Genomic DNA, 15943 nt, shown 5'->3' on the forward strand with positions numbered 1-15943 from the left:
CCCCAAGAACTTCAGATATTTCAAATACCAGACACGGCACTCTAGCCCGGGCAACAGAGTGAGACACTGTCTCAAAAAAAAAAAAAAAAAGAAAAAGAAACACCATATCCATTAGTAGTAATTCCTTATTTCTGTCACCCCCTGCCCCCAACCCCTGGCAAGTACTAATCTACTTTCTCTATGAATTTGCCTTTTCTGGGCATCTCATATAAAGGGAATCATACAATATGTGGTCTTTGTGTCTGGTTTCTTTTGGTTAGTATAATGTTTTTAAGATTCATTCAGGTTGTAGCATATAGCAATACTTAATTCCTTTTTATGGTCAAATAATATTCCATTGTGTGTGTATACTACATTTTACTTATCAGTTGATGGACGTTTGAGTTTTTTCCACTTTTTGGCTATTATGAATAATGCTCCTATGAACATGTGTATATAAGTTTTTATGTGGACATGCATTTTCATTTCTCTTGGGTATATACCTAGGAATGAAATTGCTGGCTCATAATATGGTACCTCTATGTTTAATATTTTCAGGAACTGCCAAAATTTTTTCCAAAGAAGTTATAGTTGTACCATTTCACATTCCCACCAGCAATATATGAGGGTTCCAATTTCTCCACATCCTTGTCAACACTTGTTATTGTCTGTCTTTTAAGAATTTTTTCTTTTTTATCGTGGTAAAAAGACATAAAATTTGCCATCTTAATCATTTTTTGGTGTACATTTCAGTAGTGTTAAAGTATATTCACATTGTCGTGAAACAGATCACTAGGACTTTTTCATCTTGTGAAACTGAAACTCTATTCCCATTAAACTATTCCCCTTTCCCCACTTCCCCAGCCCCTAGTAAATGCCATTCTACTTTCTCTTTCTATGAATTTGACAACTTTAGATATTTCATAGAAGTAGAATCATACAGTATTTGTTTTTTTGTGACTGGCTTATTTCACTTAGCACAACATCCTCAAGGTTCATCCACACTGGAGCATATGACAGGATTTCCTTCACTTCTAAGGCTGAATAATATTCCATTGTTTGCACATATCACATTTTATTTACGTTTTTCATCTATGGGTGGACACTTGGGTTGCTTCCATCTCTTGGCTATTGTGAATAGTGCTATGAACATGGGTGTGCATGTCTCTTAGAGCCCCTGCTTTCAATTCTTCTTGATATATATCCAGAATTGGGATTGCTGGATCCTATGGTAATTCTCTTTTTAATTTTTTGAGACACTGCCGTACTGTTTCCCATAATTTTCCAATCCCACTGATGGAGCACAAGGGTTCCATTTTCTCCACATCCTCACCAACACTTGTTATTTTCTGTCATTTTGACAGTAGCCATCTGAATGGGTGTGAGGTGATTCTGTCTTTTTGCACATTTTCATCACTCTTTCAAGCACTTCCTTATTTTCTGACACACAGGGTGTTCTAGGATCACTTTGCACTTTCCCTGCCCGGCCCTGGAATCAACCATTTCTCCAAGGAGCCCTGGTTCCTTTTAGTGGAGATGGTATTTAGAAACCAAAATCTGGGGACCTTGTGGATTAGTTTTACTTGTGGCACTTGTGCTTTCCACAGGACTTACACATGATTCCAGTGGCGCTGGGGTGACACCTCCTCACATCCACCCTGCCCCCAAACTAAGGGTTCACGTCAAGAGCAAGCCTATTGCTTCTGAACTCAGGGGCTCCTCAGGTCTCCCAGCTCCACAGAAGAACAACGACCGAGCTGCATGTTCCCAGTGCTATACCTTAGGCTTAATTTGGGATTCCAACTGTAGAAAACATCTCCACACACTTGGGAAAAAGTATTGGAGCCTGGATTTAGTTATTTTGAGGTTCATCTTGAGAGGGAGGACTGAAAAAATAAATACTTAAGCGCAACCCAGCTAGTATCTAGTTTGGCTGAAAATATACATGTACGTCTAGCAATAGGGTTTAAAGGAAAGTCCATAACTTTGAACTCAGCCAAAACTGGGTTTGAATCCCTGCACTGCTGCATATATAAGCATCTGTTTCCCTGTCTGTGAAATGAGAATAGTACCTACCTCGCAGCGTGTTTCAGGGGCTCGGAGAGATGTGTCAAGAGATGAGGACACGGTCTGGCGTGTCACAGGCAGTCATTAGCAGCATGGCTCTCTAACATCATTTGGGGGTCAGTAGCTTCACGTGCACAGTCCTCTGCAATCAGTGGGCTTTGCCCATGAAAGTCAGCTAGTGCAGGCTATAGGGTCATGTGGTTACCTGCTTACCAGTGATTTATGGGCTGCAAAACTGCTTTCTGTCGTTAGCGATCTATATTTTTCAATATTATTTCTTCCTTTCAGTGAACCTGCCACATTTCAGAAATATCACCAGGTGAGTCTACTTGCAAGATTTAACCAAGATCTGGATAAAGTGGCAGCAATATCCTTGATGTTCTCTACAGGATCTGTAGTAGGCCCCAAGTACAAACTCAGGATTCTGCGAATGAAGTTGAGGTCCCTGGCCCATCCAGAAAGGTAAGCTGAAGGCAGGGTTTGACAAGCCCCCGTTTTCCATGTTGTTGGATCCTGTTCAATCTGCTTGCTCTGATGTTTTCACAAGACTCCATCGTTCACAGTGACAGAAAGTAAAGGGTTTTCCAAAAATTGTTTTGATTAAAAACAAGTAGCCCAGTAATCCAAGAAAATCATACTGTTATGTGCTTAAAGATAAATGGCCCAGTAAGCCAAGGAAATAGTGTTATGTGCTTAGAGTTATATAATTCCTCCCTAACCACCCACACTGCTTGCAAGTGGATAATTTGTTGTAAAAAAGAAAGCTTTGTAGAATTTGGCAAACTGGTAAAACAGAGCCTAGTATTAATAAAGGTACAGGAAAATTAGAATATTTTATTTCATTGACGGTCTAAAAATATTATATAGGTGTTAAATTTCTCAAATTTGATAGCTGCACTGAGAATGTCCTTATTAGGAAAGGCACGCTGAAGTATTGAGGAGTAAACAGTCTATTCTCAATTGGCTCAGAAAAAACAAACAACAATGTGTGCATGGAGAGAGAGAGGCAGAAAAAAAGGGAGAGGGAGAGAGAGGAAAACAATAAGTGCAGAGCTGTGTTGATGTGTATGTTTTGTGACAAATGCCACTCTACCATGTAGTCCCAGCATCTAACCTGCAGGCAGAGAGAGAGAGAGACAAGAAATGATGTGAGCGCTTAGTACTTTATGAATTCCTTTTTCTTGAAGGTTTAGGATATTCTAAAATATTTAATAATACAAATTTCTTCTAAGAGGATAGTCGTTACATTCTAAAATGGTAGGACTTTTAAATATTTTTTTCCTGAATATCAAAGGAATACATGTTCATTTTATAAAATCTGGAAAGTACTGAACTTTCTGCTTTAGGAAGCAGAAAAATGTCATCTGTATCATCATTATTCAGAGGCAACCACTGTTGATATTTTTGGTTATTTTTTCTAATATTCTTTCTATTATTGTTTTTAAACCTAGTTGAAGTTATATAGTAAATAAAATTTTACATCGTACTTTCTCGTTGCTATTTTACTTACTATAAGCATTTCCCCATATTATTAGAAATAATTGCTAAGTAATTTCATATCCCAAGGATATAATACAATTTACTAGAATGTGGTATTTTGCGATGTTATTGACCAGGATATTTTGTCTCAATTTCCCAGGCCCCAGTTGTGCCGGTATGATCTCGTCCTGACGGAAAACGTTGAAACAGTGTTCCAACCTATTCTTTGCCCAAAGCTGCAGATGTAACCGTTGCCAGGACACGTGGGCACCAGTAATACCAAGAAAGCTGCCACTACAGGCTGTTTTAAAGCTTCACCTCACCTTATCATCAAGGCTCAAAAAGTACAGAAAAACCAAGGCTTTTTTCAGTAGCGTCCTATGGATGTCACGTTGCACAACGTCAAACAACCTTGTGATTATGAAAGGATCCTAGGAGGGGAGCCCCTAACTAGGGCAAGTCAGAAATAGCCAGGCTCGCAGCAGCCCGGCACTGTCTCTGCCGCGTCCTGGGGCCTCGTTTGTTCTGACCTGTCGATGCTGCTGCCTCTGCCGGCCGTCACGCAGGCGGTTCTGCCCAGCACGGCTGCAGGTCAAGCATCTTAGAGACAGGGACGGGCTGGAGGCCTCACTTTGGACTGGACTCCACATCCCTGTGCTAAATTCCTGCAGTGCCCCGCCTGGACAGGGGAGTGAAACTGACCTACCTCACAGGGCTGTCGTGTGGGTTTGGGAGGCAAGTCTATGAAGGGTTTTTTGAAATCCCATGGGTGCCACATCTGTGAGATGTTTGGTAAATGTGAATATGCTTTTATTTATTTTGATAGGGCTTATCTAATACGCAATAAGAGAGCCTCTCCTTATTAAGACCAGTTTCTCTCCTGGGCTGTTTGCTCTGGGATGGCAAGAAAGCCACACTCTGGCTTCCCATCTTCTCTAAAGAAGTGTTGGGGCACGGAGGAAGTGGGGGAGGCAGGGATGGACTAGGTCCTAAGTGGATGAGAGAAGGGCAGAGGCGGCAGTGGGGTGGCCTCACAGCACAGTGACGGGGGATGCAGCACGAGGCAGGAGAGGAAAAAGCAGAGCCTGTTTTTCACCTAGGGTGGAGAAGGCTCACTTGTCAGGCATCCCTCTTTTTTCCTTTTTTGAGACAGAGTCTCACTCTGTCACCCTGGGTAGAATGCCATGGCGTCATCATAGCTCACAGCAACCTCAAACTCCTGGGCTCAAGCGATCTCCCTGCCTCAGCCTCCTGAGTAGCAAGGACTACAGGCACACACCACTGTGCCTGGCTAATTTTTGTATTTTTTGTAGAGATAGATCTTGCTCTTGCTCAGGCTGGTTTTGAACTCCTGAGTTCAAGCGATCCTCCCACATCGTCCTCCCAGAGTGCTAGGATTACAGGAATGAGCCACTGCAACCCTCATTTTAAGCAACCCTTAAGAAATGTTTATTTTTCCTTATTACCGATGCAATCTGTGATTATTGAAGGACGTTTAGAAAATGCATTGATGCAAAATGAAAAAAATACCATCCACAATCCTGCCTGTTAGAGATAATTAATGTTAACCTTTTGGAATGAAGTATTTTGCTAACATGTGAATTCAAAGCATAAATTAGTTTGCTCTTAGAGCATCTGAAGCCTCCAGTTTAAGGAATCTTTAGACTTCCCCAGAGGTAGGTGCGATCTGTGAATCTGGAATGATAGCAGCAGCCAAGTTGAGTGGTCCTGGAGAGCTGAGGCCAGAGAGGCCAGAACGAAGGCAATACAATCCCTGGGGCCACATGCATGGCCTGTCCCACTGCAGCAGGAAGGTTAGTGGGATTCCTGGGTGTCGCAGGCCCTGTAACCTCCTCCTTACCCAAACGATTGCTCTTCAACTGCTTTCTGTGAAAACAGCCCTCATTGTAAAGAAATGGACTCTGTATTTCAAAAATTATAGAAATCTGTAAATATATTCCTGCGTGGCACAGATGCCTACAGATTTATATGTGTATCAAATGCAGAGTCTGTTTTACTTAAGTGAGGGATGACTGGCCTGAGTGGAGTGAGCCTCTGCGACGTTTCTGCTTGGACATCTCACCGCCCTTCCTCCTTGCCTCGTTTCCTCAGCACTTGTGGGTAGAGAGACCAGTGTGCTGATAGGCTGCCGTTTCCTTTTAGGGTTTCATTGGTCCTGTATTTTGATTAGCACAGTCACTTTTTTGTGTTCTTTCCTTGCCTGGTAAGCAGGGGGTCAAAACAATAGCAAGAAAATACCAGAAATAGAATTTCTATCAATTTTTGAACTCTTTGGGCCAGGGCTCTCCTAGCACAGTACCTGGCTCCCGTGGGCTCTGGATAAGTGTCTGCGGGATCGGTGGGTGGAGGAATGAAGGAACGAATGGATGGATGAAGGAAGGAAGGAAGGAAGTTTGTTCACTGGAGTGGAGATGTATTTCACTAAGTTTCAAATAGCGGTGATCGGGAGAAATAAAGGCAGTGTGGCCACTTTCTTCTCGAAACCTTCCTGCCACGGCCACTGGACCTTTTGACTCTGTCTTTTGTTATCCTTGCCTCTCCTCCCTTCTCTTCGTCAGTATAGTATATCTGTCAGAATCCCAGATCCAAGACACGATTAACTTATAGTCCGCCCTCATCCCTCCTCTTTTTACCCATTATCCCCTAATGGATCTCCTATCGGATCTTAGCTCGACTGCCGCTTCTCGAGCAAGTCTTCTTGAACCTCATTTTCACACATGGCACACTGTACCTCTCCTTCATAGCACTTTCTAATTTGTATTTTTAAGATTTTTTTTGTGATTATTTGATTAATATCTGTCTTCTTTACTAGACTGCTTTGCAAGGCAGGAGCCATCTGCCTACAACATAGTCTGCATTCAAGAAAAATTTATCGGCCAGGCGTGGTGGCTCACGCCTATAATCCTAGCTCTCTGGGAGGCCGAGGCAGGTGGATTCTTTGAGCTCAGGAGTTGGAGACCTGCCTGAGCAAGAGTGACACCCCATCTCTACTAAAAAAATAGAAAGAAATGAGCTGGACAACTAAAAATACATATAGTAAAAATTAGCCGGGCATAGTGGTGCATGCACCTGTAGTCCCAGCTGCTTGGGAGGCTGAGGCAGGAGGATCGCTTGAGCCCAGGAATTTGAGGTTGCTGTGAGCTAGGCTGACGCCATGGCACTCTAGCCCGGGCAACAGAGTGAGACTCTGCCTCAAAAAAAAAAAAAAATTTATTAAATGAACACCGTTATCTTCTGAGCCCCACATTCAGTTGTGAGTAACGACCTCGCCTCCAGCCTAGCCATAGCCCATTTCCGTGAGGGTGGCTACTTCTCTGCACTCAGACTTTTCTCCCAGATGCCTTGGTTACTGTTGTCTCCATTATCTTTAGAGGCCAATCGCCCATTTCCCAGGCTCCCTGGAAAAAAAGAAGTTGGCTCTCTCATCACTCCTTATCGCATCTTCCAGGTGGGCCCAACACCATTCCCCAGCAAGCCCACCGGTCCTAAAGTCTAGGAGATTTCTACCCCCTCCCCGCCTTGTTTTAGCACCACTGCTAAAATCCTTCAGGACCCTACATCATGACTGGTTGACTCCAAGCTGTAGTTGAAAATCCTCCATTGTTTACTTTTCCATTATTTACTTTTCTCCCTTACACCCACTTTGCCACCAACTTTGTACATGCTTCCATCACTGCTTTTATCATGACATACTGTAATACGTTTCTGTGTCTTTAACTCCTCTGAAACTGTGAACTCCACGAGAGCAGCTGCTATTTATTTGTTTTTGCCGCCCTAGCACCTAGCACAATGCCAGGCACAAAGGAGCCACTCAATAAATGCCTTTTGAACAGAAGGGAATGGATTCATGCTTAGGAACCCGAGGGAATCACCTCCACTCTGATTCAGACATCAACACACTTACCTGTGTTATTTCCAAAACCCGACCCTGGGACCCACGCCCCTTGCTCTCATTCCTACAGAACTCCATCTTAGCCAAGGAGACTTTGGATGCTGGGAACAGAAATCCACTCACACTAATCCAAATTTTGTAGATTATTGAGAGGCAGAGAAGACTTGGGGAAACCCAAGAAGAGCTGAATCATCAGACCTCAGGAAGGCGAGGGATGGGAGCGCCCTGGAGCCATCAGCAATAAGCAGTCATGGGCTTTTATTGACCCCAGTGCTCTGCCACTAATCTCTCTGAGGAGCTTAGCGGCTCTCCCCACAGGGCAGAGTCATTAGGTTCTTGGCCACCCACTGACCAGGTGGCCAACTCCAAAGTTCAGGGAGAGGAAACAACCCTTGGACCCTCCTCTTGGGGAAGTTATCCATCCCACTCCAGTTATGGCTGGGGTGGGGGTGGGGAAGCAAAATCAGGTGATCTTCAGAGCTACTCCTTTCAATTGCTCTGGGCAAGTCCAGTTACGCTGGAAAAGGTTGTGTGCTGTTGACAAAGAACCTCGGTGAGTGCCTGGCTGATTCACTGAAGCTGGAACCTCTTACCTTTTCTTCCCTCCCACTTTCCTGAGCCATTGGCACCCACCTGTTTCCCAGTCCAGCCTGTGCTCCTGGTGGGGGATGGGTTTGTCCTGTCAGACTGCAGGGCATGTGCTGTGTGTGAACCAGTGGCTTCCACGGAGGCTGGTGCAGCCTGCAGGAGGTGCACTGGCGGGTTAGAGTTGCTCTGCAGGTGCTGGGGTGGGGACCAGGGTGGAGGTGGTTGGGGGTGGGGATCACAGTCCAGGGCTTCTGTCCTCAAACAGACAGGTTGAGCAGGAGGAATCAGGAGTCCGGGGGACAGGACAGGGGTATTAGCCCCACCTGAAAGGGCTGTCAAAGGTCGCTTACCACCTCCTGTTGGCCAAATCTCATGACCTTCAGATTTCCCTGGTGGGTTTCTCCATGGACTCTGGCTCTGTCTACTGGTGCCTTTTCTAACAGTCTCTCTTGGGCTTTCAGGACACTGTTTTCCCTGTTTCTCATTCCACATCCCTGAGGGAGCCATCTTGTTCTCTTTCCTGGGTTCCGCTATTTCTTGCCAGGCTTCTGATTTCAGTCTTCTTTCTCAAACAGGCAGTGCGTGGTAAGAGATTAGGCTCTGGTGTTTACAAGGTGTGGGACCTCTGTTGTTGTCACTTACTTAACTCTTCCTAAGCTTCTGTTTCCTGTATTGTAAAGCGGAGCTGTTAAGAGTTCTTACTGCATGAGGGTTGTTATATGGAATAAATAAACTCAGACATGTTAAAATGCTAATTATGGGGTCTGGAGTGTACTAAGTACTTAATGAGTGTCAGCTGCTGTTACTTTCCCTCTCACGGGGTTTCCAGGAGGCCTTCTCTCCTCCCCTCATTTCAACTCTCTCCTCCAGACAGAGGACCTCCAAATCTGAATGTTCAGCCTGAGCTCTGGATTTTCTCTTGCTTGTTGAGTGGTGCCATAGGGCACAGCAAAGGGCATGGGCTCAGGTGTTGGCAGACAAGGGCTTGTGTCCTGTTCTGCACTCACAGCTTGGGCTTTTCACAAGTGACTGCATCTGAACACCTGTTCAGCCGCTCACCCACAGTGGAATACTGCACTTGCTTTGCTGGAGTGGAATAAGCTTCGCCATGTCTATTTCCTCCGTGGCACTCACCATGCTCTATAATTACATCTCTCCACGCTCTTCCCAGCCGTGGGGAAAGTAAGATCCTTAAGAGCAGGAGCCTCGCCTTTGTGCTCCCTGCTGTAGCCCTTGCCCCAGCATCCTCCTGGCATAGGCTCCGTAACGTCAGTTCCTCGTTCACTTCTTCTCCTCTTATATGCCTTTGGCTTCTCAAAGTCAACATGTACCAAACCAACTAATCGCTGCCTTCAGTACACCTGACCCATTAACTTAACAAACATTTATTAAGCGCCAACAATAAAAGCACAGCATTAAGGGTTGAGACAGACAGATGAGACATTGTCTCATTTATGGAAATGTTCACTGCCCATATAGTGTGGATAATGACGCTGGAGCATATATTTGCAATAGGAGTACAGATATTTCTCAGAGAACACTAAGCATACAGAGGGAACAACTTTTCTGATTGTGAGATCTGGAGAAGGTTTCTCAGAGGAGGTGACAGTTGTCCTGAATGTTGACAACAAGTAGAAATTCGCCAGGCAGAGATTGCCAGATGGCAGGAACAGTGTTGTCAGAGGCATGAACTAAGATGGTATGTGTTCAGCTGGAATAGAGGGCTGAGGCCATTTCCCCTCATTTTCTTGCTTTTCTTTCTTTTCTTTCCTTTTCTCTCTCTTTCTTTCTTTCCTTTCGAGATAGCTCCTCACTCTGTCACCCAGGCTGGAGTGAGCATGATTACAGCTCACTGTAACCTCAAATTCCTGGGTTCAAGTTATTCTCCTGCCTCAGCCTTCCTAGTACCTAGGACTACAGGTGCATGCCACCATGCCTGGATAATTTTTTAATTTGTTTGTAGAGATGGGGTCTTACTATGTTGCCCAGGCTGGTCTCCAACTCCTGGCCTCAAGTGATTGTCCTGCCTCAGCCCCCCAAAGTGCAGAGATTACAGGTGTCAGCCACTGTGCTTGGCCTCCCCCTATTTGCTTAAGTGGCAATTTCAAACATATGCAGAAACAGAGGAAATATTATTATACCCATATCCATGTGTCCAGCAGCCAGCTTTAACAATTATCAACTCATAGCTAATCTTGTTCTATCATATCCCTACTCTCTGAACTTCCATCCTGTTATTTTGACACAAATCCCAGACACTGAATAATTTCATTTACAAATATTTGAAAAGATAAAGTGTATCCTCTTTTTTCTTCTTAAAATTGAGTCATAGTGTACTTTAACCCTGCAACTTGTTTGTTCAATTTTTTAAATTAATTCATTAATTATTTATTTTTAAAATTTTTACCATGACCCGGAGCCACTCCAAAGAAGCCTTGAGCAAGTGGACTTTGTTTGTTCAATATTTATCCTAGCCATCCATCTGGTGACTGCACTGTATCAGGATATATATTATACAATTGCCTCCCTGTTTTAGGAGGCTATCTAGTATTCCATTTGTGACTGTACCATAAGTAATCTAGCCAGTTCCCAACCAATGGGCATTTTGGTTGTTTCCAATCTCTTAATATAAAAAATAAAGCTTGAGGCTGGGCACGGTGGCTCACGCCTGTATCCTAGCACTCTGGGAGGCCAAGGCAGGCGGATCGTTTGAGCTCAGGAGTTCAAGACCAGCCTGAGCAAGAGTGAGACACCCCCCCGACCCCTGTCTCTACCAAAAAAAATAGAAAAAAATTAGCTGGACAATTAAAAATAGATAGAAAAAATTAGCCGGGCATGGTGGCGCATGCCTGTAGTCCTAGCTACTTGGGAGGCTGAGGCAGGAGGATTGCTTGAGCCCAGGAGTTTGAGGTTGCTGTGAGCTAGGCTGATGCCATGGCACTCTAGCCTGGGTAACAGAGTGAGACTCTGTCTCAAAGAAAAAAAAAAAAAACCAAAGAGAAAGCTGAAAGGATACCCTTAAACATATATTTTTGTCTATGTAGGGTATGTATATCTGTAGGTTAAATTCTTGGATGTGGAATTGCTGGGCTCTTGTATACATGAATTCTGACAAGTGCTCCCTATTTGGCTCAATAGATACTTTGAATGATATGACAAGGATGCTTTCTCTCTGTTGTCTAGGCTTTTAACACTTTGGGGTCCTCTCTGCCCCTTCCTCCATTTAATCAGTCATGTCTCCTACCAGTTCAACTCCCCCCAGCCTGTCCATCTTCCTCCCTCCATTACCAGCACTGTGGTTCCCACTCAGTCCTGTGTCCTTTCTTATTGGGGCAGTTCCAGCTATCAACTTAGCATGTATTCTAATCATCTGCCAAAGAGAACACCCTAAAAGGAGGAACTGAATCATTCTCTTACTTAAACACTGCTGTTGATGTCTCACAATCTACAATATTAAAAATCCAGCTCCTTAGCCTGCCTTCAATGTTCTGTTTGTCCCCAGTTTCTCACTCATTTCTCATATATTTTAGGCGTCACTGAAACCGGACTCAAGTGCCTTACTTGAGCCCTAGTTCACTCATTCCTTACTTTTTCTGCTTGTGGAAGTCTTGCTCATCCTTGAAGGTAAACTTAAACCCCACCTCCTCCATAAATCCACGCAGTGTAAGGAGCACTAGTTTTGACCCAGGTTGACTTGAATTTTTATCCTGGCTCTCCTTGGGGGTGGGAGGGATGGCATTTAATCTTTCTGAAACTCAGGCTTTTCATCTGTTAAATAGAGACCAAAATACGTATCTGTCAAGATGGTTGTGAGAATTAGGAATAATGGGAATATAGTAGGTGTTGAATAAAAAGCAGTTATGAATATTTCGGTGGTCGCTATTGTCCCACCGCACTTGATTGCAGCTCCTAGTTCTACCCTGGCTACATTTGCTCTGTGTGACAGCAGGCTGTGGACAAGACTGTCCTGACCACCAGACTGCAAGCTCGCTGTGGGCAGGGCTCATGGTTCACCCCCGGATCTCCCAGCCCTGGCACAGAGCCAGCACTGTGGGCGCTCAACGCCTGCAGAATAAGTGGAGAAAGAGACAGGGATGACGAAGAAAAACATGCACAGACATGCCGGCAGAGGACAGACGCTCCCCTGCTCGCAGGGACACACTGGAAGGCAGCTTCTCCGAAGCCCCGCCGCGGGGCACAGTGGGCGGAGTCCGGGCCTGGAGGCGGGGCGTAGGCAGGGGGCGGGGCCTGGCGCGGACCCCCACCCCGGTCCGTCAGCGAACGTGCTCCGCAGGCTCAGTGCGCGCCGCGAGGTCCGGCGCTACACTGAGCTCTGCGGCCGCCCCGCGGGCCGGGGTGCGGCGCCGAAATGCGCCCGCTGCTCGGCCTCCTTCTGGTCTTTGCCGGCTGCACCTTCGCCCTGTACTTGCTGTCGACGCGACTGCCCCGAGGGCGGAGACTGGGCTCCACCGAGGAGACTGGAGGCAGGTGCGTGGCGGGGATCGGGGTTCGGGTCAGAGGAAGGGAGCGGGTCCGAGGATGGGGGCTGGGAATCGGAAATTCGGGTTCCGGAATCGGAGGCGTCAGGGTTTGGATTTGAGGTTCAGTTCCAGGACTAGAGATCCGGGTCGGCTCCGGGCCCGCGTGTACACGTCTCGGACAGGCCGGATGGATGGGAGCCCGGGCCCGGCCTTGACTGGGACCTGTGTGTTGCCGGCTGCGCGGGGAGTGCTGTCGCGGCGCGCGCGGTCCCTTTGGTCGGGGTGGTGGCTTGCGGAGGCAGACGCAGCGCCTGAGCCCGGCTGAGGCTGCCCGCGCACTCTGCGGGCGCCGCGGCTTTCCCAGTCCCAGCCCTGGCCCGTTTCCAGCCGACCTTCGCCCCGTGTGGACCCCCAGCCACTTCACGTCCACTTTCAGCCTCCCTGTCCTCCTCCCCACCCCATCCCACGTCCATCAGGGCTGCCCTTGGGACTTTAAGACATTAGGTTTTCAGGAGAAAGGTTGCATGGACAACTTAAAATTATTCATGAATTAATTATGGAATCAGCCCCTCTTCCTGGCTTTACTTTCCCCCTCCTGGGTGAGGCAGGAGGCAGAGCAATACCTGCCCCGCCGGTTTTTCCAAGTGCCGTATACTGTAGAAAGTGTATGGAAGTGTGTCTAGCACAGCATTGCGTTGTCAAGGGATTTGCTGATATTTGAATATTAGGACAACTGTTTTCAGTTACTATTATATATTCTTTTGCTCTAGCTGAGAAGGCTCTGCTGTGTGTGAGACATCCTAAGATAAATAATCTCCTGAGAGCTAAGAGAATGTGCTCATAATTGATTAGTGATAGATTCACGGACTGTTCAGATGACAGAGGCAAGGTAGCCTTTACACTATAACCCTTGGACAGGATTCAGAGTGTACCGAGGACCACAGTAAGAGCAGGGTGAAAAAGTAGGCTCTTTCAAAGGGTTGGTTTCAAGTCTGACATAGCAAGAAAGTTATGGTTATGGAGTAGGTTAGATATACTTTTCTGGAGACTCTTTAATTGGTATATTAGTGAATGATAAAACAGTCGTTTTACCTAGTACCTTAAAAACAGTGTGAAGTCTGAATTGTTCTTGAGGGTGTCCTTGAAAGGAAGGTGGCTTAGGACTTTTAGTACTTGCCTGGAATTGAATCCCTTTGCCTCTTCAGAATAGATCACAAAATCTGAGAGGTAAAGGGGAACTTAATGATTACAAACCCCCTCATTTCATAGATAAGGAAACTGAGGCGCAGCGACTAGCCCAAGGTCACACAACTGGAAAGTAGCAGAGTTGGGATGCTAACCCAATTCTCTTGCTTCCAAACCTAGGCCCTTCTGTCTGCCTCTACTGTGTCGTGTCAGATCACCTATCATCTTGGGTTCACATTATGTATGTGTTCCCAGCAGACCAGACAATGGGCATGTTTATAAACCTACTTTGGAAAGAAGACACAGCAAGTGACTTTTCAGGCGCTGGGCTGATCTGGACTCGGCTTTCCATCTGTTTTCTAAATCCCCAGGTCGCTGTGGTTCCCCTCAGACCTGGCAGAGCTGCGGGAGCTGTCCGAGGTTCTGCGGGAGTACCGAAAGGAGCACCAGGCCTACGTATTCCTGCTCTTCTGTAGCGCCTACCTCTACAAACAGGGCTTTGCCATCCCTGGCTCCAGCTTCCTGGTTAGTGTGTTGCCCTCCTTCCAACCCTGTTTCCTTATCTGTAAAATTTGGATACTTCCCCATAACCTCCTAGGATTACTGTGTGGGAGAATTACATCCGACAGTGGGTGTAGAGGGGCTGGCATGCAGTGCCCTTAGCACTTTTTAAATTTTGTTTTGTTTGTTTTAGAAACCGGGTCTTGCTCTGTCACCCAGGCTGGAGTGCAGTGGCCCAATCATAGCTCACTGCAGCCTCAAATTCTTGGGCTCAAGTGATCTTCCAGCCTCAGCTTCCCAAATACCTAGGACTACAGGCATGTACCACCATGTCTGGCTAAGTTTTCTTATTTTTTGTAGAGGCAGCATCTTGCTATGTTGCCCAGGCTGGTCTGAAACTCGTGGCCTCAAGCAATTCTCCTGCCTCAGCTTCCCAAAGTGCTGGGATTACAGGTGTGATCCACTGTGCCCAGTGCCTTAGCACTTATTGAAACTAAGTGAAGAAGCAAGAAATCTGACAGCTTCCTTTTGTCCTGCTTCCTTCTTCTGCCCCAGCATCTTTTCTCTACTCTAGGCTTGAGCTGGGTCGGCTCAAGCAGTTTGTTGGAAACTAGAAGAAAAGCAAACATGCCCAACAGAGGCAGGGGTGTGTGGGCTCAAGGTTAAGAGCCAACTCCTTGGGGCTGCCCTTGTGTCTGTCTTCTCTCTTGCGCTGATCCCTCTTCAGGACAGAGAGCCAGCTGCTACTCAGCGGGGGCTTTACATCCATACCTGGGGGTGAATTCTGGCTCTGCTGGGTGTGATCTTGAGCAAGATACTTGATCTCTCACCCACAGAATGGGATGAAGATACGGCACAGGGATTTAGTGAGGATTACACAAGACATGTAGTCCAGCACTTAACACACAGTAGGTGCTCAGCAGATCCCCACCTTCTCACTTCCACGCCCCCTTTGACTTTCTCTCTTGGATTCCAGGTTTTGGCAGGATGATGTCTACTAGCCAGACCGCGTTTAGGAAGTATTGGTTCACTTTTCCATTTTCATTAAACTAAGACTTCTTTAACTGTCAGCTAGAGTTCTAGTCAACATGGAACCCCCAGGATCAGCATACTGCATAGAGGTAATTGCAACAAAAAGCAAAGAAACAAGAAATCTTAAATAGCTTGTGTGGTCTTATCAAGGGACAGTTCATGGTTTGTATTCGTCCTTTGAAATAGTAAAAATAACTTGTGAGTTTCATTTCTACCTCTTCTTCTTTTTTTTTTTTTCTTTTTTTAATCTTCTTTTTTCCACGCATTGTAAATGTCTACCTCTTGAAGTCCCAGTGGTTGCAGGATCCACTGCAGCCCATGCAGCAGGCTGGGTGCCATATATAATACATATGTTATTCCATTTAGTTCTCTCCTGCCTCCTGAGGCTTTAATCTTTATCCTGATTTTAAAGGTGAAGAGTCTGAGGCCAGGGTTGTAGTTCCAATCCTTTTTATCAGTTTTCTTTCACCTCTTTAAAATAGAAATTGGTGGCTCATGCCTATAATCCCAGCACTTTGGGAGCCTGAGGTGGGAGGATCGCTGAAATTCAGGAGATTGAAACCAGGCTAGGCAACATAGTGAGACCCTGTTTCTAAAAAAAAAAAAAAATTTTTTTTTATATTAGCTGGGTGGGGTGCCACGTGCTTGTAGTTAGTCCCAGCTACTCAGGAGGCTGAGGCAGGAGGATTGCTTGAGCCCGGGAGTTCGAGGCTGCTGT

At 46.0% G+C, this 15943-nt stretch overlaps 2 protein-coding genes across 2 annotated transcripts in view; both read left to right on the forward strand.

Moving 5' to 3' along the window:
- Positions 1-3898, forward strand: part of LIPH (lipase, member H) — a 20350-nt gene extending 16452 nt beyond the window's left edge. The window contains exons 8-9 of the mRNA XM_012640486.1: positions 2335-2508; positions 3686-3898. Of these exons, the coding sequence (XP_012495940.1) occupies positions 2335-2508; positions 3686-3773 (262 nt within the window). The 3' untranslated portion in view covers positions 3774-3898. The remainder of the gene's footprint in view (positions 1-2334; positions 2509-3685) is intronic.
- Positions 3899-12302: 8404 nt separating this feature from the next.
- TMEM41A (transmembrane protein 41A) overlaps positions 12303-15943 on the forward strand; it is a 7592-nt gene continuing 3951 nt past the window's right edge. The window contains 4 exon segments of the mRNA XM_012639992.1: positions 12303-12514; positions 14064-14257; positions 15270-15301; positions 15303-15344. Coding sequence (XP_012495446.1) covers positions 12396-12514; positions 14064-14257; positions 15270-15301; positions 15303-15344 — 387 coding nt within the window. The 5' untranslated portion in view covers positions 12303-12395.

Source organism: Propithecus coquereli, unplaced genomic scaffold (genome assembly GCF_000956105.1).
Source record: "Propithecus coquereli isolate 6110/MARCELLA unplaced genomic scaffold, Pcoq_1.0 Scaffold10, whole genome shotgun sequence".
In the NCBI taxonomy this organism is placed as follows: Eukaryota; Metazoa; Chordata; class Mammalia; order Primates; family Indriidae; genus Propithecus; species Propithecus coquereli.